Below are 27,841 nucleotides of genomic sequence, written 5' to 3' on the forward strand. Positions count from 1 at the left end.
ATAATTTTCATTCACAACGCAGACCTTCAAACAGTCGCGACGAAATAGCCTGGCTTTTGCTTTCTTTTTTTTTTTTCTTTTCCTTTCAACGTATCACCTTTTCTTTGGCGCGACCGTTTCTATTCAAAAGCATACACAAGAAAAACGTCGAGTATATAATATATATACCGTCACGTATATAACACATATGCGCCGTCCAAGTCAGACGAAATTGTACGTCGATCTCATCACCACAAACGATATTTGGAAAAAAATAATACAAATAGAAATGATCGGAGCAATGGTTCACTGAGGAAACAATTGCGCGACGCGAAGCATCGATAAGTAAAGCTTCCTCCTCTCTCTGTGTCGTTTCCTTTCTTTTCCGCTTTTTATTTTAATCACTTTCGCTCGTTTTCGTCGCGATATTCATTCGATCGAACTAAAGGAGAAAGACGAACACCGACGTACCACGCGATAGGCATGCGACGAATTACAGTTGATGAAAGTATTATTAGGACACGACGCGAACACGGTCAGTCCACCAGCCCTCGGACCCGTGTTATTCGTCATTTTTTTTCCATCGAAATCATGGACAATCTTTGATATCCTTTTTTTTGTAAATAACGCAGACAGGCAGTTCGAAGGGGGCGATCGCTGTTTAAGGACGGATTGTCATAAGTTAAGTTGAAAAACGACATCTCAGGTCTCGCTCAAGATCCGCGTCGAGTCTTTTCAGTCGTGAATTTCGTTCTCGTCGTAATATAAGCCTAGCGTTTTACTCTGTGCTTTTCGATAGTCGATAACGGTGTCGCGAAAGGGACCCCCTTCGTTCGAAAGTAAAATAGAAACACGTTTGCGAGGAATGAATTGCGACAAGAATGATCGGGTCCTCGTTTTCCTTTCGTCCGATCGTTTTCGTCGTGATCGTTATATATCTCTCGAGCTTGTAAAATTTCATCAAACGAGAGTGAGAACTAAAAGACAGTAGACAGAGAAGCGGCAGAAACTAATGCTCGTACGCCCGTTTGATTTTGTTTGTTTTTCTTCTAAAACCAGACAGAGGAATATAATTTACTCGGTGAACCACAAACCAGAAGGTTGATATTGATGTTTGGCCGGTGAAAGCGGAGCCAATCCGTAAACGGCTGTTGGCTGCATATGTGCAGGCAGTGGATGCGCTGCATGACTTGCCAGCAACGGTCTTGCCGAGCTGTGATGAGCTGGTGGTGGCAACGCTCGACTAGAATCATACAACGTTAATGGAGACGAGCTGTAAAAAACGGGATAATGAACGTTAGAAAGTCTCCGGTAAAGCTCTAAAAAGGGAAATGAAACATTTGTTTTATAAAAATCATTTCTTCGTTCCACACGCATTATCAGGAAATAACATTATATATCTATATAAATATTATATATATATATGTATCATACACTAAGACAAGAAAATCGAGTAATCGACAAGTTTCCTCTTTTTTCTTCTTTTACATTAAATACATCACTCGTTTATATTCTATATATTTACGAAACTTCTTTTGTGCAATTGTCTAAGCAGGCAATCAATGGTCCACTACTCTGGTATAGAGATACCGTGTACACTCGTAAGTAACGACAAGATAATTTACACTTTTAAAAAAGGGAAACGATGAGAGACGCAAAGGTTGTTTCTCGTTAGAAAAGAGTATCGATTATCCGACTGGGGTTGTATATATATATATATGCTCGTAAAGTACATCGCACGATTTTTAGAACGTTACATGCCATTGAGAACGAGGTAAAACGGTTGCACGGGAACATACTACACGTAGATTGCAACAGTAACTACTACGATACGATCACAAATATAGAACATTACGATAAAACTATCGCTAGAACGAAAATATAATAAATGGTACACACATGCATGCATCAACTAGGTGTCTAGGTACCCACCCGGGTGTGAATCCCTGATAGGTGGGCACTTGTTGCTGCTGGATAGCAGCGGGAGCCTGAGAAGGCGCGGCGGTAACGTATACCGGGGGTGGCACGGCATGGGCTCTTGAACGCACATGGGCGTACTCCTGGTACAGGGGTTGTCCCAGGTGTTGGGCACTTCCTATTACAGGCCCCCCCGCAGGACTTCTACCCCCGCCACCGCCCCCAGGGCTTAGGTGGGCCGGATGCCCATGATGACTGTGGGTATGACCCGGATGGGCTGCCGAACCCACCACCTGGCTCTGCCTACAAAACCCAAAACAAAATCCAACCCTTCGTTATGCAATTCCCATGCGCTCTTTACTTACTGTAAGAAGTCTCTCTAAGAGAGGACAGAGACCAAACCGACAGAGAATCGACATACGCTCCCAGGCTAAGCGCACGAGTCTCTCTTAAACACAACACACTTTTCTCGTGCCTGCTTTAACGGTAGGGTAATCCTGTCTTATTTCAACGTTTCCCGATCTGTAAGCCAAAAGTCCGTACCCGTATACGCCTGGTTTCTTACTCTCGGCGTTTCTTTTTCTGTTTGCGAAAGTAACGATAGAAATCTCATGCTGTTTACTTGCCCGGCATTATGATACTCAGCCCGTCTGCAACACGAGCTGCCAGGTGTCATCGGTTTGGTCATTTCTCATTCAAGAGAGAAAACCTACATGCATCTCGAATAACTACGTGCAGACAAGATTTCGGTCAACTATCTAGTTTCTATTTTCTATCTGTTTGCTAGATTCTTCTAGTTCTATACCTCTGTACGTGTGTGTACGTGTACGTGTAAACAATATAAATAATTTACTACATGCTTCGAGTGTCGTGTGTTTCAAACAATTCTGCGACATGCGACGCGACGCTTACCTGTACTGGTGCACAGTGTTCGCCACCGCCCATTTTTGGTGATCTCTCGAATGAGCAGCCGGCGGTTGGACGTACTCGTGTTTGTATTCCGCTCTCTTACCAGGCCACGATACCCGCTTGTCCGTGCCGGTCGTGTACACGATGTGCTGCTCTTGAAGGTGGGGATGCGCGCTACTCGTGGTCACATACTGCAAGAAGTAGTCATGCATGTCATAGGCATCATCCTAGAAAACATTTCCAAAAGAAAGATTACTAAAACAGAGGCGCGGGGGAGAACCAATAAATGAAGGCCAGAATCGTCGTTATCGTTCTTCGGTTAGCTGTTCAGATCAAGGATAACGAACAAAAGTGATACTGAAAATGAGGACCGTAGGAAACATTAGATCGTAACGTATCGACAGACCGAAATAAATGAGAAAGTGAAAATGAAAATCGAACGAGAAATTTTAATCGAATTGAAATTTAACCTGATAGGTCGGTGGCTCTTTGCAGGCTGGCGCGTGACACGGATGCGGTGCAAGGTATTCGACGCCGGGCTCTGGTTTTGTTGCAACATTCACCATATTACACTCGGACTGTACTTTCGCCAATAATCGTTTCTTTTGTGACTGGGAAGAGTATCCGGAGCTACTGCTGCAATTAACAACATATCACGACATCACGACGGATCAATTGGAACGATATTATATAAAGTTTCACCGTCCATCCAATTACCTGCTGACGTGATGCTGTTGCTGAGGCTCGTGTTTAATTAGCTGCGTAGTTTGCTGATGCTGTGGATGTTGCGGTAAATGTTGGTACAGATGATTGTGCGCCCGACCTGGGCTCGCCTCGCCATCGCTGTCGCCGACAGTTACACAACTGATTATATTTTTCCGTTGCGTCCTCTGAGATGTGCTGTGCGTCGTTACGTGCCCGTTGGTATGAGACTGACTGCTCGAATGTGTTTGCTGAATCGGTTGGACCACGCGCGGTGTTGATTGCGTACTGAAAATGAAACAAGAATCACGATTAGTTGGGTACGAAACGATCAAACGTCCAACATCCCTGAGCAATTCGTAATGGGTTACACTCAGCATAAAAAAAAATGGCATTATACGCTAGAGCTGTAAGACAGAGTGTTGTTAGTTCGTGGTAGTCGCGGGACAATCGACATTCCAAGCATGATAAGTATATTCTTAGCGGTTATTAACCATTAATCGATGCTATTTGTGTGTGATGTGCGTGATACTACGTTATAATTCATGTACCTTCGGATGACTTCCTCGCGGATTGGACGTCCATCGCCAGACAGGCGAGTTGCCAAATTCTGACAGGCTCCGCATTGCCGATCTCCACAGCTGTCAATGATATTCATGCATGATTCCACTACTTTCTATTCTACTAATAAAATACTAACAAATACGTTCCACGATAGGAACGTCTATGGACGAAACTCATCGGTTCATTTCAATACACAGAAGAACAAAAAAAGAGAAAGGAAGAATAAATTTATATGCGAAACATTGGATCATCATACACTTCTAAATTTATAGAGCAAACTTTGCAACAAAGCAAAATAAGAAAATTTAAATACTCCGCTGCAACAGTTTCATTGCATTTTCATAACTGCGAGCAACTTTCCAACTACTTTCTACCGATCTACAAAGACGAGTGAATCGTAACTCACCATTTACCCGGTGTTTCGTCTTCGCTATCACTGATCGTGATAACAGAAACAGCTGGCGATGGTGTGTCGTGGATGGTGATGGTTTGCTGCCGACCAGATGTAACTTGATGATGCTCCACATTGTGACTGCTGCTGTGTTTGCTGCTGTGATGATGCTGCTGCATAGGTTGCTGCTGCCAATGGCCGTTCGACGGTGAATGTCGTCTCATGTTGCTAGGTGGTGTGCTCTCTTTCACTCTCTTCTTCACCGGACTCAACTGCTGCGTCTCTTTCTTATGCTCGTGCCTATGCTGCGATTGTTGTGGCACCGTCACATGATGCTGATGATGCTTCGTCACGCTACGTTTACCCCAACCCTGAGACGGATGCTCAACAAGGGCACTAGTGTTATAAACTTCTGTGACAGGAAATACTGGCCGCTGATCCTTCCCCAAAACAAGGGAGATTAGTTAGAAACCTGTTCGTCCGTTTTGCGAAAACAACTGTTTCCGATAAAGTAATAAAGTCTACCTGCAAAATAGCAGAGCTGTCGACGATAAGAGGTCTTCCCCAATCTCCAGCGTCGCTTAACAATGGCTGCTGTATGGCAGCATGTTGCGGCGGCAACTGCTGCCAGGATGGTACGATAGCGGCCATTTGACGACTCCCACCAGGCCAAGAGGTTTGTACAGCATTCTACGTTACAAATACGACATATTACGTATATATACGCGTATTCAGTATTCTGGGTGTTTATTCCGTGCAAGAGTACTTACGGTTAATAACATTTGTCGTCCAGTTTCCACCATGGACACAGGAACCGCTGCATACTGTTGCTGGGCAGCTGCAGCTGCAGCAGCAACAGCCTGCTGCGATATGATCGATGGTTGGATCTGTAGCGGACCTTGTTGCGCTTGTGGAGGCTGCGAATAACACGAGACGCGATTAAACGATGAATCATGATCACAGTAAATCACGATAAAAATTAGAATGTTATTTACTTGAGCGACAACTACGTGTTTTGCAGGACTTGGCATCGTCTGATAACTGGGTGGATGACAAAGTAGGCCAGGGACCAATTGATGCGGAAAGTCGTGTACTCCACTTCGACCACTGTTCGATCCATTAGACGAGCTACTGTACTGAGTCGCGCGACGACTACTATTACTGTATATTTGATACTGAAGAAGAGAAAGAACGTGCAATGAACACGGTGTACAACATATTTCACACGTAAACGAACGCTATTTTGTAATTAACGCGGCATTTGAAACTCGGTAAGGTGGGAAGGATTTATTTACGAACCAGATTGTCATAGCCTGTTTGCGCGGTGCGATGTTCCCTGACCAACCGCTGTACTTGATTGGTCAGTTGGTTGTTAAAGGTGAAAGTTACCGCGCTGCCATTCGTCGTCGGTACAAAGTTAGCTACCAATGACGTTGGTGGAGGTGGTTGAGGCGCTGGAGGAGCTTGGTGATGCGCTGGACTAGCAGTGAAATCACCTGCTCGTCGGCAAACCTCCATCATCTGGACGGAAGCCTTAACATTGTTGCAGTGTGCATAATCGACTAAGTGGGCCAGCGTAACAAAGGCATGGTTCAGAGCCTCCCCGGGTGTTATACGGCGCTCCTGCGAAAACGATGACAATACGCGATGGATGAAAGATAACTTTTCAACAGGCCGAAACAATCGTTTCTTAAATAATTTGCTGATACACCAAAGCATGGGTTAGATATTACTACCTGGTCCATCGTGAGCATCCTCTTCAAGAGGTCAATGAACTCTCTCCTATCTGCTTTTTCAGCCAGAAGTTGACCGCCTTCCAAATCAGTCGGAACATTAACTTGACCAATATCGTCGAGACAGTTAAAAATATACTTCCTCGCCTCCTTAGATTTGATACCAGTTTCGGCTTCGTGCTCTTCCGGTGTTTTCAATCGCCAAAACGGATATGTGCCTGCGATTAATTGATGGATTATCAGTGGCTGTTCGTAGAAGATGCAGCGGCGCAAATGAAAAGGATTCGCGTAGACTACTCACTGTCCATGTCTCTGTAAAAGAATTTCGTCGTTTTGCTGGCATTATTTAACATATGCTCCGTCGGTAGGCCTTGCGTTTGACTTATGTATCGGATCTGATCGTATTCCGAGCTACCAGGGTATAGAGGCCATCCTAAAAACAATTCAGCAACCACACAGCCGAGCGACCACATATCTATCGCTTCACAATATGGAAGTCCAAGTATAATTTCAGGCGCGCGGTAGTATCGCGATTGCAAGTACGTGTTGCAGACAGCTTTAGACACATGGGAGGCTGATCCAAAATCAATAACTTTCACACGATAAGGTTGACGTACTGGATCCACGAGCATTATGTTTTCTGGTTTAAGATCGGCGTGAATCAACCCCAATTGCTGGAAATGTATATTTGTACGATTATTTCACTGGTGATTCGTGGAAATGACTAGGTAACGAGATTAAATTAAATTACGATCAGTCTCACCTTAAGTTTTAAAAGAGCAGTGAGTACTTGTTGGAGAATCGGTCGGATGTATTTGAGCGGTAGGGGTGAGAATTTATTCTGTTTCAGGAAATCATACAGATTTTGTTCTAGCATCTCAAAGACCAAGCAGGTATGGGATTTGTGCTGAAAGCACTCATAAGCGCGCACAAAGTTGAACTCATCCGCGTTTTCCTGACTGAGTCGAGACAGGATGGAGACCTGGCATTCGAAAGCAAAATTGTACACATAATCACGGCCCGCATACGCATGATTGATTGGCAAACCGATTTAGCGTTCGACTAGCTTACCTCAATTTGCCCTTGGCGCGCATAAGATGGATGGTTCTTCAAAATTTTGATGGCTACTATTTCATTGGTTCCTTTTTTCCAGCATTTCACGACCTGAAAGGAAAGAAAGTCGTTTGAACGTACGTCTCGGCTCGGTACGGCAGGTAGAAAGAGACGAGTCCGTTTGCTGCGGGATACCAAAGGAGCCTCCTTACCTGTCCAAAAGTACCTCTACCCAAAAACTCGAGGACCTCGTACTGATTAGTCATAGAATAGAGAACCTCGTGCTGGACCAACTGATAATCTCCGTCTCCTTGGGGGTTGCTGCCACCACCGCCTCCATTGGCAGCGTTGGTCACTTGCTTGCTATGCGCCGTCATGCCTGTCTGCTTGTGTTGTTGTTGCTGTTGCTGCTGTTGTTGTTGCAGTTGTTGTTGTTGTTGTTGTTGTTGGGTATGGTGTTGCGACACTACAGTACTGCCCACCGCGTTGGTCGCGTTGGCGGAGTGGACTGCCAGGCCGTCACCATTACCCTCCCTCGACCAAGTTTTTCTCTGTAGGAGGAATACACCTTATACAAAAATTTTTGGACGTTAAGAGAGTCGTAGGTAGATTTCTGATAGCTTAAGTTGGTAAGGGACGAGAGATAGCGACGAGCACACACGGGGGAAGCGAGAACTTTGAACACGACGTGGAGGCAACACCAAAACACGAACTCATCAGTTACGCGGGTATGCACACAGACACAGAGGATGGACGCGTATGCTGTTGGAAATTAGTCAAGAACAAACATCGATGCGTGTATCGACAGAGAACGTCGATGGATATTTATGAATAGCGTTCGATCGAGGAAAACGGGAAACAACGCGTGGTAATGATTTGCATGTGCTTAAGCAAGCGTTAGGTCGACGCCTTTTCGACGACGTCGATCGTTCGACATTGAGATTAGTATCGCGGTTTAAGCGTTAGGAAACGCTCTGCTCCTAGCGGAAAGTCCATCACCAAAGACTGATATGAAATATGAAATGAAAGCCTTGAAGGCAATCGATACGCAACTACGCCGCGCGGAAAAGTCACTTGGCAAGCGATCGTTCATCCATCGCGTGGAGCTCGTCGTAGCCGTGGCGATCGACGGGTCACCCGAAACCGATTGTTTCGACTTGCTAATTATCCGTCGAAATACTTTGGATATTGATTCGCGGGGCAGTCGATACGATCGATGTACCATGGACGAAACAGCTGACCTTTGCGAAAATTACCGTCAATCAATCGAACGTTAATGACGAACGCCAACAAATATTGCCTTAACTCTTAACTACTCGAATGATCTGATATTATCATTTCTAGATCGTTATTATAACTAGTTTTTATCGTACTCTTTGATCCCTATTCTATTCTGTTGAAAACCTGCTTCCTTCGTTTCTCGAAGCTGCTGCGAACGCGTTGCACAACACGAACAATGTGTACGCGCGACTAAACAGCGCGAGTAATTAGTGGTTAACAGCGGTCCGCTCGAGCCGCTTTCTTTGCCAAACGATTTTGAAACCGAAAGTCGCCGCGGCTGGATGACAAACGCGATTCCCGACCGGTCAGCGAAAGAAACGACGGCAAAGATGACTGTTCGCCCGCGATAGGAAAAGATCGCGGCACTATTTTTAGCGACCGCAGCGCAACACGTATTATGAACGACTGCGGAAAGGGAGAGACCGGGGAAAAACAACCGGAGACCAATGCCGTGGATAGACGTTACGTTTTCTTTATCGTGAAAAACCGGATGGATGTCGAAACGAGCGACGTACCTCTCTACGGATTCGGTTGGATTTGTTAGAAATCGATCACGGTTTTCGGAAAGGGACGACGAATAACGCCGGATGAATGGCGAGGGAAACGTGGGGAGGGTAGACGGAGACGAGAGACACCTGGAAGGATCTCCTCGGTCGTCCGTAGGATTTGAAGAGGTCGTCGTGCCTGCCCCGAGATGTAAGGCCGCTCGAAATAAAACCGAGGCTACGTCGTTCCACGGCAACATTCGTAAATAAGACACGTTTAAGCTCCGAGTCGCCACGGGTCCTGTCCGTGACGAGACGCTATCGTCGGATGCGGTATCGCGGGTTACAGGACCGTGGAAGAAAGTCTCCTTCGGGTTCTTTTTACGAGGTGAACGTCTACAGCGTTGACGCTTATTTATAGTCGTTTCGAGCGTATCGTTAGCAAAGATGGAGTTAACGGTGGGTAGTTGCGGTGGAGAGCGAGGGAATCGCGCGAATACATTATCCTCGATTACGAAGTTCCGACCTAGGCGTATCTCTGGTGTTCATCCTAGCGATGGTTAAAGCGTTAAAGTCGGATGTGATAGAATAAAAGAGAGAAGCGAGAGAGCGACGCGATCGCCAGCACACACCGCGCGGGTCAGAAGAAGAGTTATCGGTAGGAGAAGATCGCAGGAAGTGGCACCAACCTTCTGGCCACAGCGTTGGTACGTGTCTAAGAGCTTGATCGTCGAGGCTCGTACCAGGGTCTGTTGGTTCGGGCTACTCTTTTGCAGCGCATTATTGTTGTGCAGCGAGCTAAATGCGGTATTAGCACCGTTCACGGAGTACCGTTGTTGCAGACCGGTATTGTCTAATTGGTAGTCGCCGGTCGATTGGACCAATGCGTGCTGGATCACCGGCTGACTCACGTTGTACTCCAACTTGCGTTTCTTGCTGTGGTGGTGAACGGTGTTGTTACTGCTGCTGCTGCTGCTGCTGCTGCTGCCGTTGACGCTACTCGTCTGCTGTGTTTGGATGAACATGTCACACATTCCCTGGAAATACACAAGCGGACAGAAATGGTCATTTCAATCGTGGACACATTCCTCGCCGCCGTTCCCCGGCGAGGTAGACCCGATCAAATTCGAAGGACGACTTTCTACGATACGGCACGCGATCCTTGGGATCTACGACTACGTTTCCAAGTTATCTAACAAGCGATACCGCTGTTTGCCCGCCGTGCGGTAAACAACCGGCGGGGAAGCGGGAGGGCCGAACTAAAAATAAACGAAACAAAGTGGAAATTAACAGAGGATAGGCGAGAATTTTCGGTGCGTATGCACAGATTCGTCGATGGATTTTGCCCGGCGTTGTCGCGGGAACAGCAGCGGGGGAGGATCTCGTTCGGCGGTAGAAAAATGGGACTCATCGCGCGTCGTTCCGATTTAGGCGAACCGGGTGCAAGGGAGGGAGACGGAAAGTAACCCACGGCTCGCCATTGCGAGCAGCCCGACGCGCGATATATAAAAACGTACGCAACTAACAGCCGGAGACACCACGACGACTATGAATATTTTAAAGTCTCCTTCACGTACATGTGCCTTTGTATGGTTCCACGCTGATTCGGGCCAGCGGCTCTCAAAAGGCATCTACCGAATATCAGGTTTCCGCGCGTTGACACTCCGAGTAGCTGCAACACACAGGGCAAACAGATTCGGTTGGGGTCTCTCAGCTCTCTATCGAGTGTGGGACAGGCCTCCTCTCCACCGTTCTCCCGTTACTCGCTATCGTTTCTCCGGCGGACAGAAATCGGTGAGATTTCGAAAACCTCACGCCACCGTCGAAACGAGAGAACGGTCGAAATCCTTAGGAATAACCGTACAGTGGCTACGAACAGTGCTTACGTACAGCGATACCTTCGTCCGACTAACAGAATCCGATACCGCGAACACGAAACGCGGACCACGCTGCAAAAGTATGAGCCTCGGCTCGAATAGGCGGCTACTCATAGAAGACGCATACAGGCCCGTTGTGTAGTCACCGTACACCGTATTTACCAAATTAAGAGTACTCGATAAGATAAAACTTGCTACATTCTCCTCTATTGATCACGAGAAACGTGCTCGAACGCGATACTATTTTAGAGAGTCGCGGAGGCCGTAGCGTCGGGGAAAAGAAAAACGAAACGCGACGAAATTCCGGGCACGGTCGATCCTGTCCTGGATCGATCGACGCGTGGCGAACGTTTCGGTAAACTTTCGATAGCTCTGATTCAGTTTCCGGTTAGCCGTGTATCCGGCACGCGTTCACCTTCTTCCATTTCGTCTTTACCACCCTCTTCCGGTCATCCTCTCTCGTTCATCCGCATGTGCGCGACGTGCTCTAATTATAGTGTCGGTTGTCAGAAATAGTGTTGCTCCGTATTATGAACGATCTACGGTACCGCGAAGTACAGTTACGTTTACGTTAACCGTCTCGTCGAACGGCGAGAGAGAGAGAGAGAGAGAGAGAGAGTGTCTTGACTATAAACTGGTGCACAACAAATAGCCCCGTATCGAATCGTTTAGAACGGCGATGAGCAACCCGTGGCCTGCCAAAGTTATTCCAACCATCCACTTCGATCGATCAAAGGGAACAATTTCGCGTTTAATACGATAGACGCGGCTCTCGTCCACGTTCGCGCAAAGATGGCGAACTGCATTCTCGGTTAAAACGATATCTTCGTTCGAATTGAAGCCGCGCAGGAGGACAAAAAGCGATTGGGATATTTTTGCGCGATGAGCTCTCCTCCGCGATGTTATTTGTAATTTGTTCTACTCGTTAAATCCTATTCGAACAATGTATAAAAATGGAGAAGCAATTTTGAAATTAGGTACGTTCGGTTCGTTGCGGTTGCAGCGGCTCGCGGGCGACTCTATCGGGTTTTTAATTTTGGCCCGCTGCGAAAAAAGGTTACTCATCGGTGGCGGCTATAGACCTGTTCGAGCCAGGGGCTCGTGTGTATCGGTGGCGCTGGCCTAAAAGTCGACCATCGGCTATCTCGAAGCGTGCGAATTTGCGATTCGTTCGGGAGGGTCTGTGTTCGAGCGAACGAGCTTCGTCATCGTCGCGCCGTCGTCGTGCCAAAACTACATCCGCCCCGTGCTCTCTCTCCGACGATCTCGGTCTTTGCGAGATTGTATCGAAGGGGAACCCTAGCGGGGCCGAGAACTTTCATCGGTACCGCGGCGAGGTAGGAACCGCCAGGGGAGGGAAAAACGTTCGCAGGAATTTCCAGCGAACACCTGGCTCGTTGAGGACTCCGACACGTCTCGATTCTCCCGGGATTTTTGTCCCAGATTTTTCAGCTTTTTTATACCATTTTCCTCCAGCGTCGGTTAAAATTTGTCCGTTCGAAAAAGAGAATAAGAAAATGTTCGATAGATTCGGATAGCCTGTACGTCCATATTGAATGTAGAAACGAAAAGTGGATGGAGCGTAGAGTTTCGGTAAAATCAATGGAATTGAAGCGTTAAGAAGTGGTAATAATACGACGTGTACGCGCTGTTTTGTTTTCTATCCGACTCTTACTTCATCGTGTTCGTTTTCCAGCAATATATCGGCGTTTCGTTTGGAAAATCTGATTCCTACCGTGCGCGAGGCGACGAAGAGAGTGCGTTGATTCGGTTTGCCGTCGGTTCGAAGGCGCAACTTGCGTCAGACGAGCTGGTGCTGGCGAAAAACAAGGAAAAAGTGGGATCAGCGAAAGGCCTCGTCAGCTGGTCGTGTTTCGGAGCGTAAAGCCATCCGAAGTACGCCGTAATAAAGGGAACAACTTTACGTAATATGTAGCGTCGCGTAGCAGATTGCGGATCGAAGTAGTTTCCGCTTACTCGTAACCAACCGACCTTTATTTATACACCCGTTATCGCGTAGCCAGTCTTTATCGATTTTGCAATTATTTATCTAACGATTGTTTCGGGTCAGACCGTGTCAGAAACTTATTTCGGGACATGATGCGACAATAATGTGCGCAACGAATCAAAGCTTTTCGCTAATTACTGTCGATTCATTTTCGATTGATACTTTGAACCTACTCAGACGCTCCACGCAGACGATTAACGCAGGAAACCTACCAGACATTGCCCTTCAACGTTTCGTACGCTCTTTATTCATCGGGTGCTTTGAAAATTGTTTCGCCGCGTCAAATCGTAATTTTCTCGATTCGATTAATTATACAAGGGAATTTACATCTATTTATGGGTTAACTAGGTGCAAGCACTGTGCAATTCCAAGCAAGCCAACTCTTCGAACGTTCCGCGTTACGTACAACGATGCGTCCTGATTCATACCCGACGTACCGCACTGGACCTTGGCAAGCCTCATTGGTATTATCGAAGAATGATCTACATTTGGGTGCCACGCTTTGCCCCGAGAACGATAGAATAATTCAGTACAAGCTCTTAGCGACCGCGAAGAACACGGGCAGGTGATATCCAACGACGAGCCAACCGAAGGTAATGAAAAAAATGTTAAGGAATATTATATTCTACTTTATTGCCCGTAGTTTATTACCCAGGTTTTATCTGCTACCCGTATATATTATTTGATACATGTGCAAGTACGTACGTTGGTTCGTATCCGCGAAAATAAATAAAGTACAAGGAAATATCATCGCTTGCGCCACCGCGATAAACGGCGCACCACGTACGCGCAACGACATGAGCGGGCAAACTTTGCATTGCAAAGTCGCCTCGTCGTCGTTCTCGCTACCGACGCTCGCGAACGCCGTTGATCTTTCGAGTTATCTGGGAGCGAGCCGCGCGGTATAATCGTCTGGAAGGCACCGTGCGCAGCACCAACGGGAAAGAGACGAGCGACGGCAAACGACGCAACGCCGGCTCGTAGCCGGAGAGAGAGAGAGAGAGAGCCCTAAAATCCCGCGCGAGTTTTCGCGGTTGAGTCTCGCGAAACGAACGAACCGTGAGCTTCCATACGCGGGACACGAGCTATTGTTCCTATCTAGGGGTACGGGACTGGTGAGCGACGATGAGTCATTCTCTCTCTGTTCTATCCGCGCGAGTTGCGCCAAGGGACGAAACGAAAGTCCGACTTTGATCGCGTTCCATACCGGCTGGCGACGATCTAGCCCCTCGCCGCGACCGCGTAGAATCGCCTGTCCTCTGCACGCAACCAGCGCTCTGCCAAGTCGATCGCTAGATAATTGGGAAAGCCAATGAACACTGACCTAGCCGGCCGTTTCGCGCGGCGCCTTTCGTGGAAATTTTTCCCGTCGACGCCGTCATCCGATCGAACAACGAACCGGCGATGAATCACGGAGAAATTGCCAGGACCCGTCGCAGCTTTTCAGCGCCACGGTAGGAACAAAGGTCGGGAGCACCGTGAACTTTGAAAACGTGTCGAGCCATCGATTCTCGGTAGTCTGACGCGAGAATAACGAGCGTCTAAGAGAGCGCGCATACGTACGTATACTCCAACTCTCGACGAGACGAATCAAAGGAAACGATCGAAGGCGCCATGCACGCGTTGGATGCATGCTCCCGTCATTCTCGCTACTTTATCGCCCGAGATAGAAGTAACAGATTGCCGCTGATCAATTGCGGTGTCTGACGGTCTAGTCGATTGATAACGGAAGAAAAATAAGTTGGAGAGGAGTCGGATAACGCGTCGGCTGTATTTTTCTTTCCGGCACCTTCAGACGGTGGATTATTAATCGAGGAAAAGTCCCGCATTCCCGACTCGAAGTCGCGCGGAATTGAAACGCTCGATTAGACCCGGTATAGGTAGAGACGAGGATGTACCGCTCGGATACGTCGCGTTGCTTCGTCCGCGAAAGAGGCTACGATGATGTTCCGAGCCCGTCCGTTATCGTAAATTAACCGTACACGGTATCACGATCATAAACGTCTGCTGTTACGTCCTGTATTTATAACCTGCAATCGCGCTCACAAAAGTTCGCCGACAAATTGGATGATCACGCGTTAGGCTTCGTTTCTACCGCGCCGTAGTTTCCGTGACGACGTTAACAATCCGAGGAACAGGATAATGCTTAGGTCACGTTTGCAACTGAAACCGACGTTATTAGCGCTACGTCGTCCGTGTTCGTACTTGTCGTCGAAACGACGTACAAGTTGGTTCCCGTTGTTCAGAACGAGAGGGATCGGTTTGAATTAAGAAATTATTATTCATCGATTGCATCGATCCTGGGTGAAGGCAAAATAAATTCCCTCGGATTCTCCGCGCGTTTTCCCGAGCGAAACAATTTCGATCGGCGATACGAGATATCGCCGCGGCCAGTCTAATTATAATTTTCGCGCGTACAAACGACGGAGCTCGAAGAACAAATCGTTGCTCGATATTACGTAAGAGACCCATTTGAACACGCTCGGACGGCGGTTTTCGCGGAAACGTAGAAACCTGCTCGGTCGATTGTTAGGATTACCACACGATAAATATATTACACGCTGCTACGGTTTTCCCTGTTCGATTCAAACTTTTCCCTTGTCGTCGCCCGCCGAAGGAAGCCGGGAAAGATAATGCTCGTTCGACGGCGGAACCTCCCAATTACTGTTCCTACGTCGCGTTCACGCCCTTACGGGTTCGTCTCTCGCCTTCGAAACACGCTCGCCAAGCCGTGATACTGATCCTACGATGTTTGCAGGTATAAATCGAGCCGCTGTTTGCCTACATCGTAGCTCGCGGTACGTCCACATCGAAGGCCAGGCCGCTCGTCCTCCAATTTTCTGCCCGCTACGCCCGTTTCCAAACTGACCGCTGGTTTACACCGATACGCTCATAATTTATGGACGGTATTTAGGAATTTTTATCCAGCTCGTCCAAGAAATATTTGCAAAGACCATTTACCTCAGTTCGCCAGCTAACCGTGACCGTGTGTTCCCTAGGTACATCGAAGGAAACGAACGTTGGAGCATCTCTGTTTGGTTTGTTCGGCGGAACATAGCGACAATAACCTACACGATATTTCTATCGATCAAACAATGTAACAGGACGTTTGATAGGTCTCGTGTGCCGCGTTCTAACTAGCGGGCCACGCGTTTCTGCAAACGTACGTTGTACACCAAAATCGAATTGGAAGCGTATCAGAAGCGGCGTCGAGGGGAACCGTGGTCTACTGGCGACACAATAACGAGATCCACCAGGTGAACGATAAACCAGGCGTTCGAGTGCCACTAGGGAAGGCATGGGAAAGCTTTTCATCGAACCTCGATCGTTGCACGGAGGGTTCACGAAGCGTGAAAGATTCCTACGGATGAAAATCTCGTGGACGTGAACCGAAGAGCTCCGCTACTTGAAGTATCCACAAAATGCAACGTCGACGAAAACGTGCTTATTCTTTCTCGACGGATATGTCGTAAAAAATCATTTGGAATGAATTTCCACTTCGTCTTCGATGCGAGCCGCAGAGCACAATCTCCGGATTGATCCTCGATCAAATCCTCTTCCTTGGTAATTCCGCAGTTCCCTCGACAATATACACAAGAATGATCCCTTATGGTTAGTTTAATACGTAAACGCCTCACCCATCGAGGTACACATTACCGTAAAAACGCATACCGTGTTTTCTTATTCCTCTGTACGTACCAAGATTAAAAAATAACACGGGAACAAAGCATGGAATGGAGGCGTACATCATCTTAATGTCATACTGAAATATCTTGGACTTCCTCTTTATTTTCTCGACTTTCTTCATTTTGAAAAGAATCTTCTACGTCACTCAGTAGGGCGGACTACGGAAGATAAGGCAAATGAGTTTCTGTTTTGCGATTTGGAAGTATCGCAATTCTTAATACCCTATTACAGAATTATGCTTGGTCACTGTAATTTAGTATATATTTTATACCAGTATACGTATTTACGAAGAAATAAATGTCTGCGCACGTCATTTGGTTACTTGATTTCTACAAAAATACGTACTTTACATAACAAATCCTAGTGTATAAATGACTGTTGGATGTCTACTTATAATAGATACATATCCCAGGGTAACTATATACGCGAGCGAGCGCGCGCGCGCGCGTTAGAAAGGTATGGCGATCGAAAAATGCGTCAATGTCCTTCTGAACCACGTCTGCACGTGTCGTACAGTGGGAAGGCGAGGCTTTTACGTTCGAAAGGCCATTCGGAAGGTCACGTTTGAGAAAATCGAGTACCGAAACGAGATAAGAAAAAAATATATATATACTATCGCGACAGCGGCCGGTTACCACTTCCGATTTATTCCATCGTTTGCCTGACGGATTGCTAGACCCCGGCTGGTAATTAGAAAACGATAATCAAACGCGAAAATATAGAGCATCGATCGATCGGTGGATGAACGGACTTATCCCAAGGCGGTAAAAGGGGTACGGATGAAACTAATTGGATTTCGAGTCGCAGTTCCGCGGGAAAACGATTCGATTCGACAATTTTTTTTCTTCCACCTTGAAATTGCTTTTGCCCGCCGCTTCGATTTAGGAAAAAATATTCAACTCTTTCCTGTTTCACGTGATGCAATCGCAAATACCCGAAATACAAAATACAACATGCATAAACGTTGATATCGTTAGTATTCTAGCCGTCGCTAAAACATTTTAAACCGAGGATAAAACGACTGGCGCCAACGCTACGCGTTCGCATCGATATGGGAGCGTTCTCGACGAGAGAGAGAGAGAGATAGAGAATAAAAAATATCGTCGATGCTTATAAGAATAACTTTTAACGTGGAAGACACGAGGGCAGTCGCCCGTCGGTAAACGAACAAGCACGTCGGGACGTAGTGTCTGAAGGGAACGAGGAGATAGGAAAATTTCCACGCGAACTTATGCACCCATTAAACATCCGACCAAGTAACGAGAAGCAATAGAATTTCGTTGATACTAAAGTATCGCACGCGAGCGTGTGTCAGTGTTCTTGTAGAGATACATATACAAGTACATACGTACGTACATAGAGGATTAATTAGCAATACGGTGACAGGCAGAAATCACGATGTTTTCGAAGACGAAAACATTACCGCGACTCGAGCTCTAAGCTACGTGCACACACAGTTGCTAGCTCGACAGATGTTCCTCGTCCAACGTCGCAGCTTATAACGCAGAAACTTTTCCATTCCGTCGGTGCGAGTCAATCCGCACTGGCATCTCGTCCAACTCCCGGGGATACGATACGTTTCGCGGAATTGCGTCCCACCGCGCAACATATCGAGATCCACGCTTAAAACGATCGTTACGATCGGACAAGTTCGCGATGAAAGTTGTTTATTGGACACGAACGCGCACGTACACACCCACCAGCGAGCCCGTCGATGAAAGCGTAAATCGAGCAGAGGATACGCGGATTAACACGCGAACCGTCTACGTGCTCTTCTATCTAACGACGCACGTAAACCGACATTTTGAGGTTAGGTTCGCCGTTTCGAACCTTTCGGCAACAGATGTTCCCGATTCGGTTCCACGTCCGGCGATCTAGGTGGCTGTCGCATCGGCACCGCACGGAACCAGGTGCGGAGTAAAAAAATTTAAACTGTCAAAGTCGCTAACGTGGCCAAGTTGCAACGTACGACGACCCCGCTTGGGGATCACTAGGTTTCGTTTCAGAGTTTTCTTAACACAAACACGCGGCGAGTCGATCGACGTTCACGGAAAAGGAGCTTTAACTTGTTTACGTTTTTCTGCGTACGGAACGTTCGTTCGTCCGTGGGATATTCGCGATGATCGTGATACGCGGTAAAGGCGACGAGAAAAGAACGCGCAAGACACGAGCCACACACTCTTCTCGTACACCTTCGAGTGGCTGTCAACCGCGATATCGTGCGAGAAAACGCCGAGGAGCATCGTTTTCGGTTAGGCAGACGAGAGGGCTGCGAAGAGGAGTCGCGAGATCGGTGTGCGTCGGAGAAACCGATGCGGATCGAGGGTAAAATTAAAGTCGGTAAAGAAAAAAAGAGAAAAGGAGAACGTACCTCTCGTTTCTTGGCCAGTGTCTCTCTGTTCAGGGACGGGCCCGACGATCACGTAGCAGCATGTTCCGTTTATCCCCGGGTTGTCTTCCCCGTCTGGTTTGTCGGCCTCTCGTTAGCGACACACAGCCATCTTGCGTAGTGCCTGGCCTGGCTCGGTCGCTTTCGGTACGATGGCCTCCGCGAGTGCGACAAAGAGGATAGTCGCGGTGAATAGGGGGGTTCGAGGTAAAGAGGGAACGAGACGGGACAATAAAGAGAGAGCGAGAACCACGGCCCCGGCGAAGTGCGTGTCCCACCAATACACGCGCGCATACACACCGAAGTAGCACCAGCAACGCCACACCGCCACCACCACCACCGCCACGACCACCACACCACCAACACCACCACTACTACCAACACCGCCACTGCCACCGACGTGGAGGCACTGCACCTCTCTCACAGTTTTCGCCACTTTTTCGCACGGCCCTCGCCCACCTTCCTCGCGTACATATTCCGTGGAGCAGCCAGCGTTTGCGCGCACCCTCGTTTCACTTGACAGACGTTCCCGGAGACGAGGGTAAACGCGACGACGTTATTTACCCATACGACCAAGTCTCGCGTTTACTCGACCGATCATACCTCCTCCTCGGTTCGTTCCGTTGTTAGCGCTGCGCCACCGTCGCCGTCGCTGCTGCTCCTGTTGCCGCTAATCCGCTACTGACTGCCCGTACCTCTCGTTCCAGCACGCACGACCGCGATCGGGGATCGCTCGGGCTCGACTGCCGCACGACAGACCCACCTCGGCCATCTTCGGGACGGCTCGGCGGTTTACGCTCACTCTCCGCGCAGGGACGACGATACCGTGGGCGCATCAAGCGCCCCGTCCCCGTTTCCTCCTCAATGACTCATGTGCCACACACTCTGACGTATGCAACCTCCAACCGTGCCCGTTGCTTTAAGAAACCATTGCCGGCCTCTTTATTCTTCGTATCTGTGGGACATATGGACATATTCGCTACGTGAAACAGTTGCGATCTTATTGGCCCAGAAGCGACGCGCGATTGCGTCTCTCTCTCTCGTTTGAATCGCGCGCCGCCAGTATTCTCTACCGAACTATCGATACTCGTTCCTACATATCGTTCTTCAAAAACGTGTCCGACTTTTCGTTCCAAGTTTAAATTGTACGATGTCGATCTCGAACGAAATCGTGGTCGCGTTGATAAACAGGCCCGAAACTGTTAGTATTCTCTTTTCACGCGGCGTGATCGATCGAATTTTGTTTTCCTTCGTGAGCATTTTTATCGCGGATGAGGAAATACGCAACGCGTGCGCCGCGATACGTTCGACGAGCGTGTTTGCCTGGTAATTTTGTAATATGCATAAGGCTACGTCGAAATAAACGTTTCGTGCAATCGTTTTCACCATCGATTTCTCGTTCTACCGCGCGCCACGGTACGCCGGTCTCTGACGAAAAAAAAAAAAGACAAGGCAACGGTATACGGGTGGTCAAACCAGCGATTTGTAATTATCGTAGTGAGACAACGGAAACGAAGGAAATCTTGAACGATCTACGTACTTTCACGAGCGTGTAACCATCGACCAAGACAAAAGAGTCTCTAGATTAATTATTATCTTAATGAAAGAGTAAGAAACGAAAGCTCGATGGTCTTTTTCTCTTCTGCGTCGGGACTTGATAACTCTGTAGCCTAAAACGAACGGTTCGCCAACGGGACCATTTTAACGCGAATTCGATCGAAGGATACAGCGGTACCCGTGGAACGAAGCGTGGAGTCGGAGAGGCCGATATCTTTACGACTACATACATACTTCGTTCAAGTGACGGAGTATTAATATCGCGGCGGCGGTCTTTTTGTAAATTACGAAAATAGCCCCCGCCTTGCGTATTACCGATCCGTTCATATCCGGGAGCTGCGCCCATTCCTCGAAACGGTCTCATTATTTCCTAAAGGACTCGGAGGAGGATCGTTATCGGCCGATCGAACGATTTATACGAACGATCGGCAATGCCTTGAGCATGTTCGCGAAAGTAGACGATAACACGGCGAGAAATTTCGGCCTCTAGATTAGAAGATAATCCGTTTGCGTCGGAGCCAAGTGAAACCGGATCTTTCTGCGTCAGTCCCCGCCAGTCTAAAGATACAGTCGGTCTTTTTCTTGTATAACACACCGGACTTCGAAGCACGGATCTCTAGCAGCGTAGTAAACACGCGCGATCGATAATTATTATCGACGGAATCAAGGATTCCATCAAGGATTTCGTGCCGTGAGAAAATTTGCAAACGGGCCATGCGATCCGTCCGTGATCCGACCGCGACAACGTGAAACGTCGCAATCCTGTTCGAGGCCTGCCCGTTCTTATCGCATACGTGTCGACGTCCGACATCGGCGATCGTTAAAGGATAGCGATTCTAGGCTGGAATTTGTATTTCGAGCCTCTACGATCGTACACGCTTGGTGTACGGTTACACGTATGGGAAAATTTCGCTGGAAACGTAGGAATTTTCGTTCGACCAGGAGGGTTTACCTGTACGCGACGCCAGAAGCGCGACGTCGTCGAGGTCTCGAAGCGAATTGGGTCCACCGGCACCGACCCAGAGGACGGTGCAATAAAGAGCCAGACCGTACGACGGTACGCTCCTCCCTCGATCCCACTTCGCCGTGTCGTGCGGCGCACCCCACTCTGTCCGTCGTGCCTCTGCACCCTACTTTAAAAATCCCTCAACGGTTTCACGGGAAGTGCCTTCGAAAATGGACAAAGAGAAAGAGGGGTCCAAGTGCCTGCGGGCGCCCGTTTTTCGTACGAAAATTCACGCGTCTACCGTCTGACCTGAAAACGCGATAAACAACGTTCGGTCCGTTACTCTCCTTTCTCGGCCGGATCTCGCGTGTACGTGTACACGAGGAACGTGTCCGCGCGCGCTTCTCCACAAAAATTATACCGTTCCTCCCATCGGTTCGCGATTCTCCTACGGGTAACATCACACGGAGACGTCGCGTTTCTCCGTTACTCGCGACCTTAACCTCCTTCCTTTTTTCCTCCGACCCCAGGGAACGTGCGAGCGGCAACGCGATCGACGAAATCCACCGATCGAGACGTCGATGGGATCGCGCGCGTACGTGGATCCGCGTTACAGCTGGCAGATGTATCGGAAATTAATATGGTCGCTATTTGCGTAGCGGTCGAGGCGCCTCGAGGCGACCGCGGCCTTTTTTACTTGCCAAAAAGCTAAGCTACGTGCCACCGCGGCGGCTGTCATCGTCGATATTAGCCCGCGGTGTCACCTCGCGTGGCATCGGAACCGATTCACGCCGCGCACCGTCCACGCACGCCACCGACCAAATTTTCCACGTGTCACTGGGTCACTGCACTCGCTGTTCGGTGCGGGAATGTGAATACAGATCGGTCTCTAAATATCAGAGTACCAGGGGATAGCTCCGTATTCGTTGGCCGTCTCTAAAGTTCAGCCAGGAACGTACGTGGCGCGCGAAAATACTCTCGACGGCGATCGCGGCCAGCCTGGAAAAGATCGATCGGTTCTCGATCGGTATCAGCTGAATTTCGTTGGTACCGGTGCGTCCGAGCGTACGCCAACGCGGGACGACGCAGTGGACGATCGCGACGCGTTCGCGAAGCCAACGTTACGCTCGAAACGAGTCGGGGCGGGTAGCATTTTCGTGAGAAGCCTCGCGGCGTCACCGTCGGTGCATCGTTGCGAAAAATCATTCCCGTTGAAGGCGGTTTCTCTATCTATCTACCTCTCTCTCGCTCTCCCTCTCCCTCTCTCTCTCGCTCTTTTCACGTACCACCCGTTGCACGTCTCTGTCGCCGCGATACGAAACTCGTTTCCAACCGCGATTCAATGCCTTGCTCTTGCAAATGTGAAAGTACATCACTGCGGGGTCTGAAAGTCGTTTTGCTCGAAGGTTTACCTCTCGAGCGGCCCTGGACCGTTCACCGAGAAAAGAATCGCGAGGACGACGCGGCGACGAGAGCGCGCGTGCGGTGAAAAATCGCCGGGGGAATATCGAAACCCCTCTAGCGTCCGCCGAACGGCGAACCGTGTCGGGGAAATCGTGCATGCGACCCGGATGAAAGCGACTTCGTGCGCAATGCCATCGTGCACGGCCCCCGTTCGATCGATTCGTTTTCTCCTTTAGGGCTGACCACCGATACGTTAATCCCTCATCACTCTAACTACCGATTTCTCTTCGATCGCAGGTAGCCAACGCGCGGACTTTATTCTCGATCCGTGAAACGTTAAATACCTGAAAAACGTTGCCCACCGAACGGTCGGACCTCTTTTGATACCTCGCTTTGTCGGCCAGCCCTATTCTTATCCCTTCCGTACAGTAAGGATTAACTCGTGGAAATTTACGGGTACCCTTCCAGGCGAGTTTCACGGACCCAACTCTACACGCTTGCACGTCCCTTTAATTCGCAGCGAATTCAAGCTGGCTATCGATTCACCGCTCCGAGAACGCTCTATTTCCCTCTAAAATAGAGAACCATCGATTACTCGCTGGTATCGAAACTGGTATCGAAAAGAGCTGCGTGGAACGAAGTCCAGTAAAGAGGGACCAAGATGGCGGATGGGAATCGTTTCGTGCGAATGCGATTTAATTTCGATTAGCTCCCCGTTGACACGGTGCAATCTTTATGGCATCGCCGCCGGGCGGACGGAAAAATACTGGGGTCATCGTATACCGCGCGTGGAAAATACCGGGGCCAGAGATCGTTGGTGGAAGAAAAAAATTCAACGACGCGGCGGCACGCGGCGTAAATAGAAATTTCGTTCGTCTCGGGATTAACGTCGTCCCATCGAAAGGATGAGACCAGACGCAAAATCCAATTGAGTCGAAAGACGATGCGACGTCTCGGAAAAGCTACTCGGCTCGCTCGTGACGCCCGCGCGACGTCCTCTCCTCGAGCACGAAAGATTCGATTAGGAAAGGGCCGATCGATCTGCCCGACGGAAAGCTTCGCCATCGGCTGTTCAGCGGAACTTGAATCCACGAACGAACTTAAGACTGGAAACGTTATCCGAAAGTCGAACGTAAACGTTCCCTCTTCTCCAGATTTCTATCCCACCGTAATTTACGAATTTTACGAATTCGAATGATTGAACTTAGCCGATCGCATTAAGCATTTCGATCGACGCGGTGAACAATGAGAGAAGAAAGTTGCTTGCATGAATAACAAATGTATTTCGAATTAAATGGTATCGTGAGAACGGAGAATAGTTCGTTTTCGGTCGAACAAGGGTATCTGATTGCTCGACGATGGTGTATCGCGTTTTTAATGGGCCCTCGTAGGGTGACTGGCGACGATTCGGTAGCGAACGCGCGACAACGGCGAATTATCGCCGCAATTGATAACAATTTGTTTCCCTGTGTCCTCCATACCGACCAGCGTGTGCGCGAGGGGCCATTCAACCACCTCCGCATGCTGTACACCCTCCAATCGACGACTAAGCGAACCGATTTTGTCGATCCGCTCGACTCTCCTTTCGATTATTGTCAGGAAGCGGGCAAAAAAGTTTGGAACGCGAATTACGACCACGCGAAAACCGAGTGTCTCGTTTCGAAAACGCTGTCGAAGCAAACGATCGCACACGTCCGCGTGACTAAACGATCGATAGGCAGTTAATCGCGTTATCGAAGCGGTGTATAATTTTATTACGGATAAAACTGACGGCAAGTCGCTGGCTGGATTCGAGACGTAGTATTCAGACGGAAACGGACCTTATCGGTTTCCTCGAGCCGTTGATATTTACGCGTTAATTCCGTTCCGTTCGACACCCTCGAAACCGTCCTGTTATACTCGAGGAACGTCCACCAGTAACGATATTCCACATGCGATCGGACATACTTTTAATTAACCTTTAAAAAGTAGAGAGAGTTCGAGGCGGACGATTGTTATGCGTTCGCTATGCTAATTTGCCATCGACCGTATTCAATCTTCCATCGATTCGAAATACTTTTACGCCATTTACAAAGAAATCGGTACTCGACGGAAAAAAGCAATACTTAACCTTTCGAAAGCCATAACAATATTCCAATACTCTCGCGTATCTATCTTAAAAGAAGAAAAACCTAATCGACAACTACAGGTTATTCCTGTCCCCGAAGCACGGATAGTATTCTCACCGTACCGCGCGTCGAATCACGAACCATTCAAGAATCGCAACTGGCCAGCGACAGGAATGAATCGAAGGGCCCGTAGTAACAGTTAACCAGGCCTAATATCGCGTAGGGTACGTGAACTGACTACGGGGGGGCGGCGATACTACACATGCAGGAGTTTACGCACACGGCCGTTCGCGTAGAACGATCGCGGAAGCGGTGACCCTGCTTGACCGAGTCGACCGCGATCTCGAAGTCGGCCGTGTGCGCTCCGCGTACCATTTATCTGTCCTTTTATAACCGGTCACGATAACCTACCTTTGCCTACGAGCCTGCCCCGATATCGTCCCCCAGATACCCGGCTTAATTCCACCGAACGTGTACCTTTCCATTTGGGGACCCTACTCACGGGACACCCGACTGCGCGGCCGTTTCAACCGAGCGAAAAAGTTCGCCACGAAAATAACATCGAACGGCCAGAATAATGAGCGTACGGCTGTTCCCGTTGAGTCACGGATAGTTGTTGCTATACAATCGTAACTGGTTTGTCTACGCAGGTAGATATCTTTTATTGTTTGGTTGTTAGTGCCATAAACGATGATTAATCCGGAGGTGATGAGGCAAACGGCATTAGTAAGAGACGAATGTAGGAACGGGCAACAACGGATGGACTAACGTCACCCAGACCGTTCCATTCTGTTGGCGCGTCGCTTGGTATAGCGGAAATCTTGTTAATTGCCGAGGGAGGCACGCGATCCGCCGGGTGTTTGCGATGGACAGAGTACAGCTGGTCGAAAATGGCTGCGAGAAGCACACCGACGAGTTATCGAGGGTGAACCCCTAACTTTGGTATTCCGGAGTCTCACGCGTGTATCTGGACCCTGAATTTTCCATCGCGCCAACGTTTCGGTCCGACTAATCCTTTCTGCGGAGAAACGTCGCGGTCTAAAGGCTTAAGAAAAGGTATACACCGGAAAGTTGCCGGTTGCGTGGAACTGGTGGAAAAGAAAGTGGGCCGAACGCGATCGCCGAGAGAAGCCGAGGTGCTGGGCAAAGCGGTGGATCGCAAAGGGACGAAGGAAAGCGGAGGGTCGAAGGGCGGGAGAAATTTTCATGAGAAGAATAATAAACACGTGGATGACCTGGCGGTTTCGTGACGAAAACCGGTGTTCCGAGAAGCGCGAGCGATGGGAATATTATTTGAACGCATGCAATTGAAATTAATACTCTCGCGGTTATTTAATATTAATACATTCGGTAACGCTCACGGTAAAATACAAATGACAGCGCGTTGGAGTATTTATTTTCGACTTGCCTGTAGAATTACCGCTCGTGCTGAAAATACAATAATCCCAACGATTAGCGTTCGACGGAATCGCTCGTACACGAATTTTCTCGAGGACGGCGCGCCGCGTAGCTGTCACGAATGATGAACGAACGCGATATACGGATAGCTGAACGCGTTGCATGGTCGCTAGAGGCGTGTATCGCGCGTGCACGTGCACTCTGCGAGAGGTGCGCCCCTGGCATCGATTATCGATTCGGATGCAAATAGACGCGAATGATAAATTTATCGGTGGCAAAGGCTACGAAGGCGCCCGCCTTGCCGTCTACTGGCTTCTCATTTTCTTAATTTTCGTCAAACAGCTTTCGTTCGAAGCGAACCTCTCAGCGAGGTTCGAGAATTGAGAGTTCTCTCTCAACGCGACAAACAAATATTATTTGACTCGCGCGACTCTTTCTTTACAATGTTCCTTTTGATTCTTTTTATAAAGCAATCGATATATGTGCTACGGTGAATCGTCGCTTATGTATCGCTAACTAAACCGAGGTCCTTGAGGAGTACTATAGCAAGCACGCCCTGTACGTTCTCTCAGACGAAAATAAACTGCTGTTGTATCGAATACGTTTCTCATGAAACACGTCCTACCAATTTTACTTGTTGCTTTTTCCGAACTTCTCAAGACGGACATCGTACGCCAACTACAAGGTGCGTGCACGGTATGCGAGTACTTAAAGATGATTGCATTTTATAAGTGAAACTTAGAATCGTAAGGATTTACCTTTGAATTAGGAGGGAAAGGTTCGTCGACGCTACGAAGTGTCACTGAAAATATCGTTTAATGGCGGCGATTCTTCGGCGCACCGTACGACGTAAAAAACCGACATCGATCCATCTAGCGGCTACAATTTATACTATCTCGAACGAACGCAACGATAACGTAGGGAAATAAAATACCGATCGTGCAATAGAACATAGGGTTTGTTACGCCCTCTATAACGAAGACATTTAATTCCTACTGTCACTATAGCGCTGTAGTCTTGTTCTCCTTTGAATCAATTACGCGGTCGATGCGAAACTGGTAACGAAAGTTTTTGTACAAAATGTTGTCTACAGTCGCTGAAGTAATTTTCTCCTATCGGTATTTGAATGAACAATAAAGTTGTCAAACGCTACGGTCTTATATTTCTGTTTTAAACAATATTTCTGCCTTCCGTCCGTCCCTAATTTTAAAGAACGATCCTCCGTATAAGTCGATCAAAGTGACTAGGTAAAAAATGAAGATAATCGCGTCGAAACAAAGGGAGGATCCACGATAGAATCCCTAACCACGTCCCATCCGATTGACGGACGCATTCTGTCGCGGCACGCGTTCGACACTTTTTATTGTACACGGTGCATACGTGAAAGTACAGGAAAGCACAGGTGAAGCATGTACTCGGGGGAGTTCTTCCGCTTTTAGCAATCATAAAGCGC

The 27,841-nt window shown here is 48.4% G+C and overlaps 1 protein-coding gene across 17 annotated transcripts in view; it reads right to left on the bottom strand.

Moving 5' to 3' along the window:
- Positions 1–27,201, bottom strand: part of Hipk (Homeodomain interacting protein kinase) — a 40,677-nt gene extending 13,476 nt beyond the window's left edge. Inside the window, exons 1-20 of one of the 17 annotated variants that reach the window (XM_076904008.1) lie at positions 27,147–27,201; positions 18,958–19,930; positions 10,532–10,686; positions 9,704–10,051; positions 7,461–7,799; positions 7,267–7,359; positions 6,959–7,177; positions 6,497–6,869; positions 6,196–6,413; positions 5,762–6,085; positions 5,458–5,637; positions 5,233–5,379; positions 4,988–5,152; positions 4,478–4,902; positions 4,059–4,148; positions 3,523–3,795; positions 3,276–3,441; positions 2,809–3,032; positions 1,879–2,199; positions 1,074–1,252 (exon numbers count right to left, since the gene is read on the bottom strand). In XM_076904008.1, coding sequence (XP_076760123.1) covers positions 1,074–1,252; positions 1,879–2,199; positions 2,809–3,032; positions 3,276–3,441; positions 3,523–3,795; positions 4,059–4,148; positions 4,478–4,902; positions 4,988–5,152; positions 5,233–5,379; positions 5,458–5,637; positions 5,762–6,085; positions 6,196–6,413; positions 6,497–6,869; positions 6,959–7,177; positions 7,267–7,359; positions 7,461–7,799; positions 9,704–10,051; positions 10,532–10,645 — 4,198 coding nt within the window. In that variant the 5' untranslated portion in view covers positions 10,646–10,686; positions 18,958–19,930; positions 27,147–27,201. Of the gene's footprint in view, positions 1–760; positions 1,253–1,878; positions 2,200–2,808; positions 3,033–3,275; positions 3,442–3,522; positions 3,796–4,058; positions 4,149–4,477; positions 4,903–4,987; positions 5,153–5,232; positions 5,380–5,457; positions 5,638–5,761; positions 6,086–6,195; positions 6,414–6,496; positions 6,870–6,958; positions 7,178–7,266; positions 7,360–7,460; positions 7,800–9,703; positions 10,052–10,531; positions 10,687–16,219; positions 16,306–18,957; positions 19,931–27,146 lie in introns of those variants that run through there. The other 16 variants (XM_076904014.1, XM_076904005.1, XM_076904007.1 and 13 more) reach the window with 16 other exon arrangements.
- Between the last annotated feature and the right edge of the window lie 640 nt (positions 27,202–27,841).

The sequence above is a fragment of the Xylocopa sonorina genome, chromosome 11 (genome assembly GCF_050948175.1).
Source record: "Xylocopa sonorina isolate GNS202 chromosome 11, iyXylSono1_principal, whole genome shotgun sequence".
In the NCBI taxonomy this organism is placed as follows: domain Eukaryota; kingdom Metazoa; phylum Arthropoda; class Insecta; order Hymenoptera; family Apidae; genus Xylocopa; species Xylocopa sonorina.